Source organism: Poecile atricapillus, chromosome 1, assembly GCF_030490865.1.
Source record: "Poecile atricapillus isolate bPoeAtr1 chromosome 1, bPoeAtr1.hap1, whole genome shotgun sequence".
Taxonomy (NCBI): Eukaryota; Metazoa; Chordata; class Aves; order Passeriformes; family Paridae; genus Poecile; species Poecile atricapillus.
In genome coordinates this window covers 147032855-147056522 of record NC_081249.1, presented here as the reverse complement: position 1 = coordinate 147056522, position 23668 = coordinate 147032855, and the positions used below count along the sequence as shown (strand labels likewise).

The 23668-nt window shown below is 37.7% G+C and overlaps 1 protein-coding gene across 1 annotated transcript in view; it reads right to left on the bottom strand.

Moving 5' to 3' along the window:
• Nucleotides 1-1716: 1716 nt before the first annotated feature.
• The window catches only part of LOC131588232 (cytochrome c oxidase assembly protein COX16 homolog, mitochondrial), a 48877-nt gene continuing 26925 nt past the window's right edge, over nt 1717-23668 (bottom strand). The window contains exons 3-4 of the mRNA XM_058856937.1: nt 20353-20415; nt 1717-6109 (exon numbers count right to left, since the gene is read on the bottom strand). Coding sequence (XP_058712920.1) covers nt 5993-6109; nt 20353-20415 — 180 coding nt within the window. The 3' untranslated portion in view covers nt 1717-5992. The remainder of the gene's footprint in view (nt 6110-20352; nt 20416-23668) is intronic.

The following is a 23668-nucleotide window of genomic DNA, read 5'->3' as shown; positions in this document are numbered from 1 at the left end:
GACCTGAGTATTTTTTGAGCTCAGACGTTTTTCCTGAGACAAAAATATTTTTCCTTTCTATTCCATCCAGGGAGACCAGTCAGAAAAAAAATACTGTTTGCTATTGCTATTTTTGTCCCTAAGCATTTTTACTTTCCGTATTTCTTTTATTCTTTTTTTTTTTCTACTTTCCTTCCTTTCCTTTCTTAAAATGCCCTATCTACTAAAAAGCAGAAGAAAATTGAGTCTGGAACCCAAGATTCTTTGCTCTTGGTCTCCTCTTTTTCTCAGTTTATTCAGAAGAAGTAAGAAAAGAGCTATATTAAGCTGAAATTTTATTCTGCTGTTCTCCATTGAACAAAAGATGGTCCACTAAAGCAACTAAATCACAGATAACACTTCTCTGGGCAACACTATTAGGAACTGACAGCTGGAGATAGATGAGAATCTCATCTTTTAAAGAAAAAAGTACATTTAATTTCCTTTGTACATAATATAGAGAGCACAGCATTGTGTATCTGAAGATAAAGAGATCCCAGTGTATGCTGGGTGCCATCCTTACAGAGATATAATACTGATCTGTGTTCTGAGCTTACATGGAGCTTTAAATTCAAATTCATTTAGAAACAACTATTCTTCAATTCATGGTAGACAGTGAACTTTAAAAAAAGAGGGTGACATTTTACAGCCAGCTCCATTAGAAAAGAGCAGTTCAGAGAATGAATTGTTACCTTTTGAGAGGAACACTGGAAGACAAGACAGAAAGAGGAGGAAGAATGGATCTTAAAGGCAGAGAGATGGGTTTGCCCCTGCTCCTCAAGGGATCCTCTTGGGAGCCTCTAGGCCTCTTGAGGCTGGTACCATAATGGATTTGATATGAACACACACAATGTAGTTGGTATTGAACATCAAGGATCTCATCAGCTACTTTGAAACAGACATGCTGTGGTCATTTTTTCCACCAGCTGAGGCATATCATGCCAGGCTCCAAATACGCTGGGTGAAAGGGCATGAATTTCTTCTACAGAGGCACTGACAATGTATAGAACACCCTTATTTCTGGAGGACTTTTTTGATGTGTTTTTTTTGTTTATTTCTTTTTCCTTTCCCAAGGAACCTGTGGCTATGACACATACACTATTCACATTTACAACGTATAAGCATATTTCATATGTCCTTTCTACAGCACTACCACCTGCTGCTTTGGCTGCTGTTTGATTTTAACACATCCCAAGCAGCATGGGAACAGTGAGGGTGAAACTTTGTTTGCCTGTGTTAAGCAAGACAGATACACATGCAGTTAAAACACATGTTTAACAAGAAAATATGGTCAGTCTGTTTCCAGTGGTATGAAAGACTGCTTTTGGCTCCTGGGGAGAGTACAAGTTTTAAGAAAAACATCTGTATGGAGCTTTTATTTCTAAGTCTAGGGACTATTTGTATGTTGGCTGGTTGCAAGCCCTTGTAAGAAATGAAGGCCTAACACTAAGCAATTACCTTCCTTCAATTAAAGGCTTCTACTTAGCTAGTCTAAAATAAGAGTGGAAATTTTTTTGTGACCCTTATTCCACTGAAAGATGAAAGGTGGTTTTCCACTGAAAATGCTGGCAATAAGCAGCCCTTCTAACTATAAAAGCCGTAAGGAAAATTCTTTGACCATCTTCATGTAAAAATAGTTATTTTGCTTTCCCAAGACTTCAAATCACATCCTCTTTTATTTAATTTTTTTTTTTTTCAAGTGGACACAGTAGCAAAGGATAATATTAGGCTTTCCCATTTCTTGCAGAAATAAGTGCCTCTGGAAAATACAGAATATAAAATGAAACTTGCCCTGGATTCAAGCTGGAAATGCAAACATAGCAAGTCAGAACAAATGCAAGATCATCAAGAAGTACAAGACTCTGTGCAGTTATTTCACATGGTGAAAACTGCTGCTTTGAGTTTCACCTATACACAGGCAACCACACTGAAACACAAAGCGTCCATGAAAAACATCCAATGAACATTGACTTTCAAATTTCTCTGAACTGCTGCTTCTCTGTGAAGAAATGGATTTCTTCGTGTGTTTTTTGGGACAGGTCCCCAGATGATGATGGGGTAGACTTAAGTTGCTTTTCAGAAGTTTCTGCATTTTATATTCGGATATAAAACTCACATCACTCATGTCTTATTACACCATGACCTATCTTTTTTGGGTACTGGACCCTTTTTCAAGACTTTGGAAGGTCACTACAAGCAAGATTGCTCTCTGCATGGTGATTCTGTAAGTTTTTAACATCCAACTGCTCCTCCAGATGTATTCAGGAACTTCAAAATTCAATTGTTGTGCTATTAAGTAGTTTTGAAAGCGTTTTTGCACCACAGCAGCTACAGCTTTTATTAAGGCTCTCCTTCATCTGTTACTGAACAGAGATATTGAGCATTTTGGGTCACCCATGCATCAGCACATTCAAAGAGCTATAGGAGAACAACTCTCAATAAGCAGAATCCACAGGGCAGATCTCCCACAGAGGTCTGGGCAGCATTTTGGTCAGAGGTCTGCAGACAGCTACCACTGGGAACCATGTAGGCAGATACCCACATATCTGTGGTGCTATGCTGACCTCTCCCTGTTCCCGGAGACAGGTGCCCCAGATTTCTTCTAATTCTATGTCCTGCTGCTTTTCTTGTTATGGAAGGTCCCAAACCTTGCTACAGTTTCTTTGAGAGATAAACACCTTCTCCTTTACTGTCAGAACAGGGATTTTGAAACTGATTTTTCTGCCCACATACACAAAGAAACCTAGCCAGGCTTGCTGCTTTTATTTCTAATTTCAGCAACACTAATTAGAAGATCTGGCTTCAATTACCTTTGTAATACTGAACACCTCTCACTAAAGCCTTGTTTTTATTCTCCTGTGTATGCCAGTTACCAAAGAGGATGCAAAAATGTCTATCAGCGTCTCAGACTGACAATTGTACTTAATTACCTCTGACCCCCTCCACTCACAGATGTTTAATATTATGGTTCAGGAGCTGAAAAAAGTTGTCTTCAGGAGCCTTAGAGATAACTGGAAGTGCTCTGTCTTTCAAAAGGATAGTTCAAATAATCAGCCAAACTGAGGATGAACTCTGAACTAATTGAAGCTTGCCTCTCCTGCTACTGTTATGAACTATAATTCTCCACATTTCTGGAGTGCCTTCTACTCTAGGTTGCATGACAACTTAACAGGCTTAATTGGCTCCCAACACGCCTTTCAAAAGTATTACTTCCAATTCAATGGGTAAGAAAAGCACAGCATAAAACATCAAGCCATTGTTCAAGTGCATCGCAATAAAGATGAATTGCTGAAATGGCTCTTCCCATTTTATGAAAAGTACAACTTCTGTACCAGCTATAATTGGTTTGGGGTTTTTTATAAATGTTGACTCATTCATAAATGAGTCAACATTTAAAAAAATTATTAAAACAAGTCAGCATTAAAAAACATGGTGGGTTTTTATTTTAGTGGACAATCAATAGATACAGGCTTCTAAAATGGAAGTTGAAGAGGAGGCCAAGTTGGAAAGTTTTCCAATTGCATATAATTTTTTCTCCGAAATGCTAAGATAAATCCATTACTTTCCAGAGAGGCCACTTCAGAGGTAGTTACAAATATGCCCTCAGAAACAACAGGATTTAGATGAAAAGGGAAAGGTGGGGGGATCCCATAACCACCAAACGATCAACTAAGATTGGGTCCTAAATTAGGACATAAGAAATTGCTCCATATAAGTAATTATTTACAACTACAATCCAAACCTGCTGAAATAAGATGATCATTCCCAAAACAGTCTTTGCAGAATATCAAATTGCTAAAAATACACAGGATATTTCAGGGAGTGTTCTGTTCATCAAGAAAACTGATAAGCTTAAGGGCTTCATGGAAGAGAAATATCTTTGCTTCTTCCCCTGGGGGAAGGGGCTGCTTCTCCTACACATGCTGTTCTTAGAAAGCCATGTGTTTATTTCAGGAGCAGCGCTGGTCCATATTGTGAGCCATCGAGCAAGCCTGGGAGCTGAGCACGCCTCTCCATATGCAAAGCAATGGCAGCTTCCCATCTCCTTCAATCAAAGCAGGGACAAGGAAGATGTGCATCCTCTCAAAAAGGCAGTGAATTTGCAGAGTCCACACCAGTGGGGAATGTAAAGATTTCCAGTGGTCCAGCTCTCACTGTAACAATGAGAGAACACTGTCAGTGTAGCCAAAAGCTCTGATGTCCTTTGAATGATGAATCTTGCACAGCGGAACTGCACCTGAACTTGAATTTAATAGCTGAAAAAGTGCTTAACAGGTTATGCAGTATGAATTACTCCTTATTTGTCATATTTATATTTCATTTGCATAATGACAAAACAATTAAACCAATTTCCTCCTTGTCTAAGTCTAGCACAGCTTAATGCCTCCGTATTCTAGTTTTTCACTGGTTTCCCTATAGCGTTTATTATTTATTAATGTGATATATTAATATTATTATTATTTATTATTACCTACTCTTATTCCTCTCCTGGGTGGTTTAATTTGTTCATACTTTGATTTAGAAGCAGAGCTATCTATGACATTGAACAGGGAAATACACAAACACACAGCTCCAACTTTGTTCCAGATTTCATCCACCATTTTCTGATGGTTTTCATTCTATCAGAAGAAAACATGCATAAAAACATGCCTAAGGTATTTCATGTGATGCTTTATGAATTCCTTTATAACTCCCTAAAAATCAGTGTTAATTCTTCCTCTTGAGTGAAAGACTGGGCCTCACCACTAACAGTCTAAAGAAAACGAAGTGCTGAGAGAAGATTCTCACAAGGGCAAGGAGGCTACCCTAAAAAAAGTGTCCAAAGGGGAATTCAGATTACATTTGACACATCCTGCAGAGGGGAGTAAGGCCACACCTTTTCCAAAGAGAGTTTCAAAAGGATTTACATATAGGTGTCACTGAGAGTTTTGAAATGAGAATCTGCTGTTAATGTGTGCTCTACTGCTCCATTCTTCTGATGAGGAGTTTCACAAGTCTGTTACAACGCCTTATCAAAAGTGTCATTTCATTTGAAAAATTGAGTAAATGCTTCTTCATTGAACTGTCTTGGCAGAAGGGTCCTGAATGTTAGCACAATGTCCTCTAACAGCAAATATTTAGCACATAAAGACAAATATAAGAAGAAAAGCATTTCAGAATAATTGATTGGAACATCAAAATTTCTATGCACATGCACAAATATACATGTAATAATTCATGTAAGATGAGCTTTGCCACTAGGTAGTGATTCAAGAAGATTCTGCTACAATATTTACTCACAGGGAAGCGACACAGCTCTTTGCAAGGAAGAGTTCTTCCAATTTAAACTGAGAGGTTCCAGTCTATTGATAAAACCAAAGTTCCAAAGTATTGATAAACCAATCACAGAAATTTAACCACAGCTAAACAAATATTATTTGACCAATTGTCAGCTGACACTCAGTACATGTCTCTATGCAGTCCCTAGAAATGAAACATAAGAGTATTATTTAGCCAAAACTGGACTCATTGTTCTGAACAGCTCATATGCCTGTGGAGTCCCTTCCAAGCTAAGTCATGCAGGGGCTCCCTGAAGCAGCACTTATCTGGTCACACACATCTAGATGACAGCACTCTTGCTCTCATTAGGATGACACCTTCTGGTACTGACAAGTGACTTTTGAAATGTTATTCCTTGCTGAAGCAGTTTCGATTGTTAGAGATTCAAAAACAATGGGATATTCTCAGTAGAATAATCAGCTTTTTTTAATTGAAAATTCATATGTACAGCCTCTGGTACTCTACAAAATGGATGCAAACAAAGAGCTTCATTTAATACAGTGCCTTTTGGACTGATCTCACAGTTACTTATATATACACCAGCTGAACTGTTCAGTGCAAATGCTCCCATGTCTGTTCCTGACACTGGATTAAAAATTAAGACAGTCCAGCCTGAGACCTTTTTTTTCAGAGGCACCAAAGGAGGCTTGCTCAGTCACTCTGTCTTGAGACGGAGAGCCTCCTGCCGTTGTTTCTGAACCGTCCTGGAATCTTCCCATGGTCTGGGTCCTCTGATGTTCTCCCAGTTATCCAAGTTCGATTTTTCCAGCTTCTGCAGAGAAACAGCAAAAATAACAGGGTCACCTTGATGGATCCATGATTTAAAGTACACATGATTCCAAACTGATTTCTTTTTTCATAAGAAACTCAGTATCACCATTGGGCTGATGAACTTCCATCTACCCTGCATGAGAAGTTCAACAAGAAGAAAAAAAACCTAGTAGTTATCCATATAGCTACATAAATGACGAAGACAGGCATTACTGCATCTGCTTGTCAGCAGGTAAGCAACATTTAAGGACAGGAAGCACTGCAGCATCTGAGCAAGCCTGAAGATACCTTGTATTCACTTTTTCTCCTCTCACCTTGTTTTCCAGATCTGTTCTTCAACTGCAAGTCTGCCAAGCACTGAAGCAGTAGGAGTGACAAGCATTGGTATAGCTCAAACAGAAGGATTAGTAATTAATGAGCTGAAGTATCCCGTCAGCAAAAATACAAAGCATGCTGGAAAAGATTCATTATCTAGCACAAAGAGAGACAGCAATGGTGCAAACCCCTTCAATCCATGAGGTTTTAACTTGAGAGAGGTAGAGGTATGAAATGCTTTCTGCTGACTAGTTTCCTATGGCACCCAGCCACCACAGACAGACCTCTAACTAAGTAATACATGAGATATGCAAACTGACTGAACTGTCAGGTGTTGAAAGACTAGATTTAATTACCTTCTTGCCTGCTTCTATCATCCCCCCTCAGAACTACCAATGACTTAGAGGCAACAAAAATGAAGAACAGGTGTCCTTCTGACCTCATCTACAATGTCCTGCAGTCAAAGAACACAAACATGTATTGCATCTTCACAGTCCTGTTGGCAGAGGCACAGCTGTCCCTTCCCAGGATACAGACCTCAAGTCTCACGTGCCAACTGTGGACCACTACATTGGATATGATGGGGAGACTGAGGAGAGGGTCTGCACCACTGTCAGAATCAGCACTGCCCTAGATGCTACCAAACAGGGCAACACTGCATTCCAGCAATGAATGATACATTCTGCAGTGGGACTTAAACCTGATCTGTGATCAAGGCCTCATCTCAGCAAATGCTGTAAAAATACACCAGAAAATACTTAATCCTGCCCTGAGCCTGTGGCCTAATTTGTCTACTATCAATCATTCAAATAAATGGCAAACACCCAGGGACTTGAATAATAGTTGCGGAAAAATTCAACAGCTATAACAGAATAGACCTGCTGCTATTAGTTCATGTTATGTAAAAGTTTCCTGACACATCTACCATTGAGGAAATTGCAATGAGGTTAGTCAGATATCAAAATAAATTAGGCAACACTCTACAGAAGATATATGAGAACACATGTACAAACATAGCAGACTTTCATAAAGTAGGAGCAACCAAATTTTTTGTACAGTAGAGTTGGGATAGGTCTTTCTGAAGAATTGTCTTTACTACTTTATATATCTTATGCTTAGCTGGTACTTCATTTCAACTGGAAGGGATCTGAGCTGACATAGAAGAAGAAAGAAGGAGGAAAGTTACTTATCATCCCACACAACAGTGACGATCCCCTCTGATTGCAAATTTGGATTTTAACATCTGATTCTAATGGAAGGTTCAAGGAAACTACACTTAAAATAATCCTGTGCTTTAACAGAAGGGATGCATGCCGATTTAATTCAACACAAAGGTATCACACACCTGTGAGGATCTCAAAAAGTTTGAGATCCAAAGTTGCTAGTCTCCCAAAGCCTGAACATTAACCAACTTTTAAAATAAGTACAACAAAATTGTGGTATCTAAAGACAGGCCACATAAAGAAGTCTATCAAAAGACACATGTGTACTGAAGACCTTTACCAAAAAGTTCAGAGTAATTTGTCCCTGAAACTTCACAAAGGCTTTACAGAGAGGAGGTTTGTTAAAAACAGGAAGCATTTCGAAACTATTGTATCCAAACAAACCAGTACCAGAAAGTATCTTGGCAGCTTCCAATCAAAATCATAAAGGTACCTTGAAAACACATTGGGATACACTGACAGAATAAAACAACCAAGGGTTACATGCAGTGAATGGCACTGCCTGAGATGACAAATAAGATCTGTTGATCAATTAAAATATAAAGAAATAAAGGTTCTAATGCATACATAGAAAGACTATATTTTTTTATTATCATTACATTTTTAGAGATGGTTAACATTTTGTGTCATGTATAAACACTTTGTAGTATCTTACTGCAATTCCAGAGGAAAGCACCTTCCTTACTAGCATGGGACAGTATCTGCAAAAATTTAGGCTATGGGATAGTTATCAGTCACCAGAAGGCAGAATGATTCAACATTCCAATTTTCTGAACTGATGCTGTCCAATTTTGGAATAACAGAGCACTCCTATTGCATGTGGGTAAGCATAAGAAGGAGTATCACCACTGAAAGGGGATGTGACAATCTGTTCTGCAGTGCTTTTCTACTGAATAGCTATTTTCATGTATATCTCTGCTGGCTCTGGATAGGGTAGAGTTACATTTTTTATAGTAGCAAGTACAGGGATGTTTTGGATTTGTGCTGAAAACAGTGTTGGTAACACAGGGATGTTTTCACTACTGCTGAGCAGCTCACACAGTGCCGAGGCTCTGCTTCTCACTCCACCCCACCTGCCAGCGAGCTGAGGGTGCACAGGAGGGCACACAGCTGGGGCAGGTGACCACAACTGACCACAGGGATATCCCACAGCATATGGCACACCATGCTCAGCATGTAAAGCTGGGGAAAGCAGGAGGAACAGAGGGACAGTCAGAAGGATGGAGTTTGTCTTTCAAAGCAACCTTTAGATGTGATGGAGCCCTGCTCTCCTGGGAATGGCTGAACACCTGCTGCCCATGGGAATTGGTAAATGAATTCATTGTTTTGTTTTGCTTACACCAGCACCTTATGCTTTAGCTATTAAACTATCTTTATCTCAATCTATGAGTTTCCCCACTTTTAACCTTGGGAATCTCTCCCTCATCCCATCATGGGGGAGCAGGTGAGTGAGCGGCTGTGTGGGGCTTGGCTGCTGGGGTAAGCCAGGACAGTACCTCACATACAGCTGAGTAAAACCCCACCCTTTTTGCTTGGTCACTGACATGAAAATTCTTACAACAGAATCATCCCAGAATAAATAGCTACATTAGATGTAGGCTAAAGACATGCACATAGCTGCATTTTAAATTCATCTTAGTGATGAGAATAAGACCAGATTGATAGTCTTCTTAATTAGGTGCAGCACAAGCTGCAAAGTTACACAGCTCCTTCAGATTGCCTGAGCTGTACAGTGAGAATTCAGGCAAGCAGCTAGCTCTGCCCTCAGATGAAGCTGAAGTCAACATCTTTCATTCTATCTAAGAGCTAGATCTTCTTAATTTCTTATTTCTTTTTTTCATTTTAGCCACTTGGACTCTGCCTACCTAACCTTATGAAGACATCACATCACATGTTAAACTACTTCCAGCTTTTACCAAACTGAAATTCGTATGAAGTGGAAGGCTAAAAACCAAAAGATTTCTTCTCCCAATTCAAATGTACTAAACCCTCCATCATTGGAGACTACAATGAAATGTAATCAGATCAGATCAGCAGCACTTTTACTGCTTGTCTCAAATAGCCCAAAGGATAGTGAAAATTAGCTGTTTAAAGTAAGATCAGTATAGTCCATTAAATCTACTGATTCACTCCCTAAATCAGCTAAACTGCCTCTTAAGAGTACAGGACTGACAGAAGCTGTAAATTCAAGGAAAAAAATGCAGTTATTCAGAGAGGCACAGTGAAAAAGAAAAATACGTTTTGCGACAAAAGAAAAAACTGTTTGCCACACTTGATTTTTAAGACTTGTTAAACAGCTTGACTGGTGCAAAGGTACCAAAAAGACCTTTACTTCATAATTGCTGCTTCAAATGCCTGGCTTAGGTAGAAGTTATAAGCCTGTGTCAGACTTAAAATAAAATAAAATTTAAATTTTAGAGTTTGAATTCTACTCTTGCAGGACAGTCTTGATGCCACAATACACAAACTGAAGTGTGCAGAAATTCATTTAGAGCTATTAGTGTTCAGGCTGAGTGAATTCAAGGTGGCCTCTTGTAAAAAATGTTTGGTTTTAGTCTCAGTTTCTTACATGTGAAAGGAGGGATAAGAGAATCCTGTTTACTTTACAGTTTGACGAAATAAATTCTGTGATGAAAACCACAGAAAGAAATAGCTCTGATAGAGTGAGATAATTATTTCCCATCATTATAGTTTCCAGAGAAAAGATGAGCCAGAGGAAAATATCCTTGTGGCTGTAAGAGACAGTGAAAGAATTAAACCAATTGAACAGTTTGTTTATTAAAAGTGTCAAAAAAGCTTGAAGAGACAAAAGGTATATTGAGGAGCTCTATAATGATATATATATGAAGAGGTAAAAAAATTACAACTAACACTGAATCTGCTGCCTTGTGCATGACTTAAAATCTTAACTTCATCATCACACTGATATAGCTTAGTGGGGGTTTTTTTATAACTCTTTTCCAGAGCCATCTTTTTGACATCTCATTTTCTTAATATAACTGGGTGTTACTTAGTTTGCCTAGGAAGTGACATAATTTAATATCTGCAATTAGTGATTTAATAATCTGGGATTTAATAGCCCATGATTAGTGAATGAATCCTCAGTTTAAAAAGAAGGGATTTTTTCCAATTAGAGAATGTTTGGTTTTTATGATATTAGTAAACAAGCAAGTTAGTAAGCAGAAAACTATGGCCAGAATAAGACTGGGTTTTGTTCATTAAGGGAAGGACTGGTGAGGGGGGACTGGCATGTAAGCATCCAGAGAGCTGCTTCTCCTTTTGGCTTCACTGAAGACTGGCAAAAACCAATAGAGGCTTTGCTGCTTAATTCAGTGGGATCCAATAGCATTCATCTATGGCACAATTAATTAACCTATGGTGAATTGGTTTAAGAGACTCTTATCCCATGTGTTATTTTGAATTATGCCAATTCAACAATGTGGGGCCGTGCTCCAACCAGAAAAAACCAAATAGTTTAGGAAAATAAATTCATACTGCTGATGAACAAATCCTATATAAGATAGGATTATGCAAACACTTGAACAGGCTGAAGGAAACATTGGGTGAAAAGAGAAGAGAAACATCTTTGAATGACCATGTCACAGAAGATGTGTATTGAGGAACTGCTCCACCAGTTTGTCTGTGCAACTTTTTTCCCATGCAAAGCAAGCAAACAGAACTTGCTTCCACCTCAGAGGTGTCAAAGAGTTTAATTAATGTTCACAGAGGACTGTCATAGTTTTATGTGAAGGTGTTACACAAAGTGCTCAGTAAACTAAACACTTATCTCACTCAGTTAAAACTCCATGATTACACAGCCTTCAATTTTTAACGTAAGAGAAAATAACATGAGACTGACTTCCATGAGGAATTAGGCCTTGCCACAATTTCCTCCCAATTTACAAGAAGCTTTCTTTCTTAAAATTCAGAATCTCTTAAAATTCACAATACATCTCAGAGGATAATGCAGTGCCATTTATGCATTACACCTGCAGATCACCCAAGATGGACTTCTCAGTCCAAAAGATTCACAAGCTTTATGATAAAGTCAAGAGAATGTGTGCATAGGTAATTTACTTTCAGTCTATCTTCTTTTCCTAAGAAAAAACAAGACTCAGAAAGGTCCAACATAAATAATAGCATGAGTGCAGTGGTACAACTTCAAGATCAAATATCCCAAATTCAGCAAATTCCACTTTTAATTAAGCAATTAAGCATATTTAGGATAGTTTTCATTTCTCTCATATAGAAAAGTCTTATCAAGCTATGATTATTCTACCTCAGAAAGAGAGGTGCTGTTTACTAAGCTTTATCCCTAAATTCATTACTTGGGAGACCTAGCCAAGTCAACAGAACACAGGAATTTCCCAAATCTGACTGCTTGGTCTTACTAAGTTTATATCATATTAAACTTTGTAAAGTGATGTCCTAGTTACTGCAGCACAAGTCTCTAAAATAGGAGCAGCCAGGGACAGACTTTTGAGATGTTTGCAGCATCTTTTTCAACTAAATAAAGGTGAACTTGACTGAAAGGGATGTGTGATCTTTAACAGTGCCTGAGACCAGCAAAAGTAAAAAATGACAGTTCTGTTGCCGCTAAGAAGAGCATACAGATTTCTACAGCACGTCCCTATCTGAAGCCCAGAAAGCCCTCCTGACACCACAGAAATGGTTTATTTCAAACAACTTCCTAAGACTATGAATACTTGGAAGAGTGGACAAGTTTTTTACCTTCTGTATATAAAATCTGGCACAGTCTGTCCTTCTAATAAAGATAAAAAGATACTCTAATAAAAAAAGGATGAGGTGTACCAGGATAAAAAAATATGAGACCCATGAGTCACACATGGTGTTTTTCCTTCTGAAGTGATATGAAAAATAAGGTTTCTTATGTGAGAGGGAAAAGCTGCAATGAATAGCATAGCAAAGAGCTAAACAACAAGAAATGATCAGTTTCCACCATGAAACTACTAACAGAAGTGTGTGGGCATAAGAAAAGAAACAACCAGAGAAGGTTAATAACAACTGTGTCAAATTAAACTTAAATCCAGGCCATTAAGTAACTACTTTAAAATAACCACACTCCTTCAAATCAGCAGTCAACCTCACCAAGCAGTTGACCCTTTTGAATTGGTGGGCTCAATCTCCTTCCTTTTACGTCCTCCCCCTCTACCCTGGTCTCAGTTGGCTCAGGTAACATTCACACAGGTAGTGTAGCTTAGGACATCTGCTTCTCATCTACACTTCCCTGCTGATTTCCCACTCACCACTCTTCCAAAACTTGCTTATCAATTTATATGCTGAAACAGAATGCTTCTCTGTCAAGAAACTTTGATTTGGGTTGAATATTAACAGGGCAATTTCAAATCTTTCAGCCATAGATAGTTTTTTAGTAACATCGATGGCTACTGTTTGATTTGTGCTGTTGGGCAATTTCTCATAGGGAAAAAACTCTTCCTGCTTCTTCTCTGTGGCTAACATCATCTTTCTGATTGATGAGGACAGTAACAGGAGTGTTATTCCTGTACTGTCCTGCCAGTAACAGTAAAGCTACTTCTCAGCAATACTGCTGAATGTACAGTTTACAAATAATATACGAATAACTCTACCTTTCATTCTATCAGAACCAACAGGTCTTCAAATCAAATCAGAAAGACTTCTTAGAAAGATCAAGGCATCATTTAAAATTTTTACAAGTATGAAGTTCGAAAAGGTAAGGTCTGGGGTCTTTCCAGAGCTGGAAGGTATTTTGGTTTTGAACTGCATTGTAGCTGTAAGATGGCACAGGGGGACAGTGGCTGACTTGAGGGGAAGATGGATTATTACATGTTGAATTACCAACACCATTTCCCGCAGCCTTTGAACTTCTCAGTGATGCCTCCCAGCTATACTTGGGCAAATACCAAGTTTTACCACTGGCTGGACACACAATGAAGTCAGGGGTTAAACTTGGGAACTCCTCCATTCAATTTTTAGAAATTTGATTTTTAACTAAAAAGTGTGCAAACTCCATGGTCAGCCTCCACCAGAATCTTGCATATAATTTTTCTCTTTAATCAGGAAGCCTATTAGGACAAGCAGTAACTCATTCTCGGACAGTAACTTGCTAAAGCAGAGTATATTTTTATAATATAGTTTGTACATTAAATAATGATGGGTAACAATAATTTGAGAAGCAAAAGAACATGCAAGAATTGTGTAATAATTTTTTTAAGCATTTCACAATCAGACCTGGTTATTATGTGGACATCATCTGGAAGTGCACTAGCAATCACAAAATATTCCAGATAGTGTTTTTGAAATTGGCCGAAAACAGAGAAAAAAATCTAAGAAAAACAACAGGAGGATTTTCTTGCAAAAAGCCACTTTTCCTGGTGGCTGAGACAGGAACTTCCTTTGAAATTACCTGTTTTGCTGTATTGTCTTCAGAAGGAGACAGTGAGAAAAACATACACATACGCAGCCTCAGCTGCATAACTAAATTCCCATGTGCTACATTAACAGAGATATTTCATACCAAAGATCCAACCATTCCCCACTGGAGGCCCATTAGCAAGGCAGAATGGTTAACATTTTCACCTAGCCAGCTGCACAAGTTCCCCATACTGGCTGCCTGGCAGAAGCTAGCAGGATTCCTTAACACAATAAATGAAAGAATTCAGCCATGATGTGTGCATACAACTCGCCCTACTCAAACTTTTGGGGTTTTCTGTGGCTGAGACAACACACAGTGTTGGCCCTATCATGGTAAGGGTCGCTCAATTCATGTGGCATTAAAAAACAAGAAAACAAACATGGAATGCAAGTTGGTACTAAGGATTCTAGTTTGGAGAGAGGAGAAAGGGTGATGAAAAGAGATCATTTGTAACAGTCCCAACCATGCCTGTTGTCTGACTGATCACTATCACTCACCTTGTTTCCCGTCTGAGACATCAGTGTCTTCTTATTGGATAAGAAAAGTGCAAATGCAACATATATGAAAGAAACAGCTCTTAGTTAAGGAAAAACCTTGTGCTAAGAGATGACCAGGAAAGAATTTATAAGACTATTAAATAAAGATACATTCCAGAAACAACACCAGTAAAAAGTGATACCCTATGAACTTCACTCTGGAGGCTGGTTCTTCCCACAAGAGGCTTCTCCACCAGAATTCTTCCTGTGCCATACCCATCAGCAAATTCCAGCTTCTTGTGTTTCTCCAAGAAAAACTATGAACATAGTTTATAGTTTGAACACATTGAACTATGGTACAGGAAACTTCAGAGATTTGAAGAAGAAAAGGTTAAAACTATAGGTTGGCTATGGACTGTACACCCACTCAGAATAAAATCCCTAACACAAACTATTTGAACTAAAATCCTTTCCCATGGCAGTTTCTATTGATAAAAAAAAAATAACATGACTTTGTACTTCTCTACAAAACATTGTGTTGAAGACTCACAATGAAATAAAAACATAAAAGAAGATTTCACATGTGAATAAACTGAAATGCAAGAAACTCAGCTCATCCCAGACACAACCTTGAAGGCAGTTGGAATCTAATGGCCAGGCTGGACAACACACCAACAAAGAAGATGGCATGATAGGAACCAAGTGATTAAAAGGGAGAAGAAAAGTATCTCAACCTCTTTATTTGTCTCAACCTATTTATTGTTATAACAGTCACTAAGGAGGGATATTTTCCCAACCTCTGTCAGCTCTCAAACAGCTCAAGGCATTTTGCCACCAGTATCTTCACAGACATGGAAGCAAATCAATTCAGTACACTAATCTGTTAATTCTTAAACAGCAAAAAAATCAGTAATCCTCTGGTACTGATAATGACAGCAACAAGATACTTGCAGATTTCAACAACTGGCATCCAGGAATTTCTTTCTAGAGCGCTCCTGATGTCCACACACTTGGATGCAATTACTGTGTTACTGCACTGTTACTCCCTGAAAAAAAGTTTCATCCGTCCTGCTGGCACCACAATCCCTGAAATTACATCAAATCAGCAATAAAGTGGCCTGAGTCTTTTTCAGAAGAGCTTATTCAAATTCTTGTTTTAAGACAGTAAATATACAGGTTATACTCCCAAAACACCTCTCCATATACCTACTTTTAATTTTTGAAGTCCTCAATATACATTTTAATACTGCAATTACAAGTCTTTTGCTGTAATTCTCAGGACAAAGAATTAAAAAACTTCTGTCCAGAGCTAATGTTGACTTTTTATGATTTATTAAATTATAAGGAATGAAACCTGCCCAATATTCATACTCTTTAAGTCAAGAAAGCAGCATTCTCTAGTCTGACCATTTGCAGACCAGCCTATTATGTCAATTATGCCATCCTTGCGACCAGTTGAAGGAAAACTTTGTAAAGTTTTACAGTTTTGATATTCTGAAACACAAGACTCATATTTCTTGCTGTTGTGTTCAAATTATATTCCCAGCTATTAAGAATGGCTCTTACTTCTAATTTTACTATATTTCCTGCAATAAAAAATGTTCAATCACTATTGCTTTCTTTCTACGAAAGTACTTTTATGAAAGCACCTTTAATATTATTTAAATCTTTAAGTTTCTTTTAAGGAATTTTTAGAGCCCTAAGTTAGTACAGTCTGTCTGATCTGCAACCTAATCTGTTCTTAAAGCCCTGTTCAAAACCCAGATACCAAAAGGAGAACCAGAATTTCAGTCCCAGCCTCATCAGTGCCACACTCAGAGGTAAAATCACTAGCTCCTACATCTACTATTTGTGTTTATATTCATACACTGAATTAGCTTTTGTGCCACAAGATCACACTAGAAGATCAAGGTGAATTATTTATTCACTGACTCCTAAATCTTTTGCAGAGTTGCTGCTTTTCAGAATGCAGTCCATTCCGGCCTGCATTTTCAGTTTTTTAAATAAGTAACTTTGGCTACTTAGAAAGGTACTTAGCACTTTTAATGGGCCCATCTTAGCAAGTAATATAAACAGCTCTCTGTCCCTGCCTTGCCTTACTTTTACTATTGAAATATTTTCATATCACTTGCACATTAGTAATGGTTTCACAGTTTCTTTCACATCACTGTAAAAAGTATTCAGTATTGCCTATATGTACCAAGTATCACAGAACTCTTTAATAGTATCACCTTCCTGCCCAGTGATGATTCCCAGAGAACAATCATTTCCAGACTGAAATTTTCAGCAGCCACTGAAGTCTTCCAAGACCATTCTTAAAACATGGCTATGAACCATCAGAGTCTTGGTATTAAATAACATCTTGTTTGTTTATTAAGGGGTTTGAAAGCACATCTGATTCGAATACAAAGGACTTTTTTCTCTAAAAAAATACAGATATGTTTTTTGAATGTTGCTACTTTGCCAACATAGTTACTCATTATTTTACATCCTCATTGTTTTATTCTTGGTTTGCTGCAACACCATCCTCTTAGCCCTATCCTTGTCAGATTACTTATCAGACAGCTCTGATGCCCTTAGCATCTTTTATCAGTCTTCCCCGCTTTTTAACTAACTCATTTACTGTTTCCATAGCAATCCTACACATTTTTATTTATTGGGATATTTTTTCCTCTACTTTCAATTGCTATTGATTCCCACTGAATATCAGATATTTGATTCAACCTTAAATTATCTTTTCCATAGCAAAATGTTACTAAATTCTTAAGGAAGCTTTTATTTGCTAGAAAAAATCCTTAACAACAACTCTGTATTTTGGGGTCTGATGTAACTGAGGCCAGATTTTTTTTTGTGTTTATTAGATCATTAATTTCACAGAAGTACAGAAACCAAGTGTTAGAATACAGACTGCTATTTTGAGACTGTGTTAAACACATGAAGAGGAATGTACTATGTTTGTTAAACAACCACAAGAATGGTTTTCACTCATCATATTAATCAGGCTTTTTATGTCCCTTTTTCAAACAGTATTTTTGTCCTTTCAAATAAAATGCTCTAGGCTTTTGTCACAGGTCAAACTCTTGACATTTTTTAGTGTGTTCTACAAGGCCCAGCTCAGCGGCAGAACTACATTCACATTAGTAACAGCATCACTAGTGGACAGAGCTGTGATTTATTAGGCAAAGGGGAGCAGCAGGTACTAATTGGTCATATGAGGACACAAAAGTGTGTGAGAGGAATGCATAAACAATGGAGAGTGTATGCAAAAGTAGCTTGCTCCTCTGGCATGTCCCAAGGTACAAGATAAATGCCATTACTAACAGATCTGAGATACAAGAAATGCAGTATGAATTACATATGTAAATTCTTCCTTCCTCAAAATAGTATCCTGACCAGAAACATTCCTGTATGAAATTAACTTTTTATAGTTTGAGAAGATATAATTTAGTAAATCAGAAGGTAAGAAAATGTCTTTATGTTAATTTCCTCACAATAAATTGGGTCTGTGATTATAACTTTTTACATCACTATGACCACCACATCAGAGACAAAATGCAGACTTCAATATGTTTGAAATATTGGAAATGCCTTTATTTTTGCAATACGCCCATATATATGTATGCTTATAGAATAAATTATGACATTCTAGAAGAATACAGTATGTATTCAATATGTACATTTCTGTAAGGACAGTAAGATATTTTTAAAAGTCTTGGGGAGGGCCAAAGGACATTTACATATATCAGGCAACCCTGCTTCAAAAGAGCTGGCATGGTATCCTCAGTAACAGCTGCAGATATAATGCTAATAGTATTGTAAAATAAGGCTTTACATATCAAAACAGCAACTTTTTTTTAACTGCCCTTGATCTCTTATCACACCATATTTAGTAACAGCCACTAGTGTAATCCTTCAATGTGACCTATATATTGAATTAGAAGGTGTTCCTAAGAGCTGTATTTTGGACAAGTCAAAAAATAAAGAAAGGAGAAAAAAGTCCACCCAAACCCCTCTAGTCTGGAAAAGATGGGGTCCACAGAAAACTACTCTCCTAAACCTCAGCTGTAACTGAGTGATTGGTTAGGTTTTGTCCACCAGAATACAGAGGTAACAGTGACTTAAAATTGTCACACACATAGTGTGGAGCCTGCAGAGTATGTGCATGACTGCTGGTAGTTTCAGAAGTTTCACTGAAGCAAGAAATTAGTACGTCCTTGCAAGTGGGTGCCCATAGTAAAGTATATATTGACATTAGATTTCAAAACAATAATCCAAATCGATTTTCATTATGCAAATCCATTTGTTTTGTTGAACTGATCTACCCTCTATAACACCCAAGCACTACTCTAGAAGAATTTCAGTCTGGGAACTCTCTACACTTTAGATTAAGAAAAAAATAAGATTGCTTCTGTCATTTCTGTCCATCAGAAAAGAGTCTCATTACCCAAGAAGACCTGTAATATATTCTTATGCCAGATGTATTTTATTAGCATTGATTTATCCATAAAGATAATGGAATTATGGCTATTTAAATATTATCCTTAACCCATTTACTCATCTTCTGAAGAAAAAGTAAGGTATATCTGAATACAGATCTGTTGATTTTGAGGTTAGATATTGAGTTTGAGATGTGGTTCTTTTTACTGCTTGTGGTTCTTTTTATTTTTTCTTCCACAGAAATAAATCAGAGCAGCCCTACAGTATATTGAATGGAAACTAAGAGACAGTAATCCCAGAGGCAATCAGAACTTAATGGATTTGTAAGTTTGGAGTCTCCAGTGGAACTTTCCATCTTGTTATTCCCTGCAGCAGAAATCACAATTCTTTATAGTGGGGGAAAGCCCAAAACTGTTTGCAATAATGGTAAAACGTAGCAAATATTTTGTGAAATTAGGCCTGTGAAAATACAAAAGGTAAGTTTTATTCTTATTTCAGACAAATCACAAAAGAGTAATAGTATGGTAAAATCTTATTACTATAATGAAGGTAATGTGCTGCCATTTGGACACCTAAGTATGAGAGCAATGGGTGCAATCGAGATCTTCAAAGGCTTGTGACAGAAATGTGGTATGGGAAGAAAACAAAAAATCTGTGATCAGCATAAAGGCCACAGAGATAGATGAAGTGTTAGTCGGACATTTGATTCAATTCATTTTAAACATTAGGAATAATCTTAAATAGCTTTATCCTTTGTTTCTGGTCACAGGGAGGTTTTTTCCAGTTTTTCTAACATGCCTTCCTATAGGCCTGAAAATTTATGAGACTCTGGATACCGAACTGGTCAAAACAGACATCTTAGAGCCCAGTAATATTTGAAGAAAATGCAATGTTGAGGGAAGAGTGAACTATTTCTCTATAAAATTGTCTGAAACCATGTAAAAGGAATGACAGCTGTTTCAAAGATACACATAAATTTCAGAAGTAAGAAATAATAAAGTACATCATGCATATTGTTCTGTAATTTGGTCTAAAGATCATCCAGAATCATGCAGTAGAAGCGCTAACTTAAACACACACACACTTCCTCTAAGGCCAACATCAGTTCTACATTTATAAACTAGGTTAACCACAGAAATAGTGAATTTATTTGTACCACTGTATGTAACGCCTGGAAATCAAAGCAAAGCTGTGTTCAGAAAGAAGCACTACATGTTCAAAAACCTTTCTTTACATAAAACCTTGTTTTTATTGGACATCAGTGAGTCAAAGGCAGATGGCTGATCTAATTTTAGTTAGGGACAGATACAACCCACCAGCGGCCAGGGTAATCAAGGAGAGCCAAGGTTATGGGCCCCAGGCAACAAATTTATTTTACCTCATATTCAGATTCCAGTGTCACAGTGTTCTGTTTTAATTTTTCTTTCAAAGCTGGATCAATCTGAAAGACAAATAAAAATACAGAAAAAAGTTTGCTTTTAAGAATATTTTCTTAAAGAAATCTTAACCTGAAGTAAACTGAATATTAGTACATACAAACCCTCCTCTCCTCTAAAAGAGTTTATGTGTCATTTGTTCCAATACCAGGATGATGAACACAGCACAAGAATTGGGCTGAAAAGAAACAGGTCAACTGCCAAATTATTAAACTCCAAAGGAAAATACATTTTTAACTACAGCCCTGCATTTGCATTACTTTAGATACTGAAATCCATGCCTGTTTAGTTGAAAACTGTTGAACTAAACAAAGCTTAGATAAATGAAATGAGCCCAAGAAAGATAAAATTTGGATTGTGTAATATATACTCCTGAATGCTGAGTTCAGTGAATAGGTATACAATATATCCTGGTTTTCAAAGTCTAAGCATGAATTGAATTTCCAATTTTCTGGTGAACACACAGCTCTTTCCTAGTTTTGATTGTGTACTGTTAGTGCTGGTGTTTCCTGCCACCTTTCAGAGATGCTTATTAAAAGAACAAATCTAAGAACAGACATGTTAACGAACCACAGTGGACACGTTTTACATTTTAACTTCTTCTGAGCCCAGGAGAAGTGATGTTCATCCTTCCCTTTGCTAAATAACATCTGTCTCCAACAGGTCTAAGAGCAGAAGCTAAGGGGAAAAAGATAATTAACATTCTTCATGCTTAGAGAAAGCATTTTACCACCTTCTCAAACAGCCACATAACACTGTATTCAGACACAGTCTTTAGGCAAACTAATTAAAATACCAAATAAATCCACCATTAGAGAACAATCGCATTTTTAGAGGTTAAAAACCAAAACAGACGCGTAAGGAGACTGGTAATGTGTGTAGTTCTACATCCCTTGCACACTAGTCCAACTACAACTAATTCAGAGAAAAAAAGTTCTTACTCCTAATTTGCTGCTTCTTGATCTGAACGAACAGGGCTCAGTAACCCTCATCACAACCAACATCAAACATCTACAAGCAGTTTAGGAAACAAAAAGAAGGGCAAACACATAACAGAATTTGCCTGGCCAATGGGAAGATTCACCTTCAGATTCTCCCCTAACATGAGTTCCTACTCATCAGAGGTACTTAAAATACACATCTACTATGTGTATTGATGGGAATGGCTCTGAAGACTTTCCCTAGGCCATAATGTTCCCCTTGATTACAGACACTGTCTGCTAGTTAGCATGCAGCCTGTGAGACCTCAGTTCCTAAGGAAGGATGCTCAGACAGGCAAGTCTAACACCATCTGTGCATGGCCAGAGGTTTGATTTCCCTATCTCATCAGCAATCTGGCCATAGAAATACACACATTTGCAACCTCCAGACTCATTACACTTGGGACCTAAGCCAAAATATCTAAAATGGTTAATGTTTGTACCGGATACAGCTCCCACCTTCTTGGTAATTAAAAAAAAAAACTCGTAAAACAAGATAGTGTCCCTGCACTGGCCCTCTACATCAAATAGAAAATGAAATGCTCCATCTCTGTCTTGGCATTCAAGGCCTCTGGAGAACTGCCCCTCATTAAAGATGGATTGCATCTCTCCTGTGACCACGACCTACAACAACAGCCATGCTTCATTAGAACAACGAACCCATCCATCACATGTGTAGAAATGCAAACTCTTTGGGCAGCCAGACAGGCTTTGAAGCTCGCTTTCACGGAGAGAAGAGTGATTGTGGACCTCACTGTATTCAGAACTAAATGCAAACACTATTTGTTATGCTTTGTGTTCTCACAATACACATACGGACAAGAGGAAATAAAAGCTCCAGTAAGTAAGGCAGCAACAGCTTTATTCCACCTTACAATTTCCCTTCATTCAATAATAAGGCAAAGTATCATGGGTTGAAACATCATTTTTACCTAATTAACTACAGCCAGAATTTAATTTACAAAGACAGTTCAATATCTCCATTATCAAGTTTTATATTACCAATTTTAAGTGTGTTTGTTTAATGTATGGTGTGTGCATGGCCACATTCATGTAAGGCAAAGGTAAATAATCAGTTAAGCTACTGCTGCTTCTCCTTCCTTCCAGCCCTTTCCATCTTCAGACTTTCTCCTGTCTTCATTCTCCTCTGCCTGTACAAAGACAGCTGAAACTGAGACACAGCATTCTAGTTTGATGCTGTAGCTTTAATATTAACAAAAATGCAGAAATGAAGGAGCCTAGTTGAAATTTCTTTTAAAAAAATACCCTGTAAATGCAATATGAACAGAGAGCACTACTTCTTACGAAGCAGAAATTTTATTCAGAAGATTAACTTACCCAAAAACGCTAGTTAAACCCTGTTTTGAGGGCTAACTACATACACATTTTAAGCTCACTATGCAAAACCTATTCTTTTGGCCCAAGTTCCACCAAAAATAAAAAAAATAGAAAAGAGGAGCAAGTGTGTATTTCCTCTTCTCTTTATCTTTTTTGTTCCCTACATACATACATACATACTCACACAGAATAATTTAAACATACTTGAGCCTGCACAATAATTCAGTTACCTGCACCTTCTAATGCCTTGATACTGCAAACCCTGGCTTTTCAGCTACCAAATGAGATGGGTGGGTTACAAATCGTTTTAGGAATCCATAGAGAAGTTGAGAAAATGTGTATTATAAAGTTTTGTTTCCACTGTCTTTGTACAACGCTATGCTATCTTTGAAACATTGCTGTGCTATCTTTGAAACATCGCAAGAACAACAACAACAACAACAAGGAAAACAGAATGATGCTATTTTCATTCTGAAAAGGCAGATAAACATCACTATGAGCCACAATCACAGATCATAACCAGGGAACACTTCAAATGGGGGCAGAGCCAGGAAAGTGCCCATGCCAAAGCAGTAGCTCTGCTGTATTACACATCTGCCACAAGATCCAAATACAAACATACATTTTGCTTCCATGATGACTGCTATGCCAACACATACTGCCAAATGAGCGAGAAGTATTCAGCTATGCGCTGGCAAATAGATCTTCAGCTAAATTATGGATACAAATCTGTATTTGTAAATATGATGATGGCAGCACACAAAGCCCAAATGCCGTAACAGCCTGACAGTGTCCTCTCCAGCATTATTTAGGAGGCAGGAAGGAACAGGAAAGATATTCCTTTACACTAGAGGACTCTTCTTGTTTGGCAAAATCTCAGCTGCTCCTTTAAGATCCATTTAAATTCAAACTTTGTCTCTAAATGTAGAATTCAAAGATG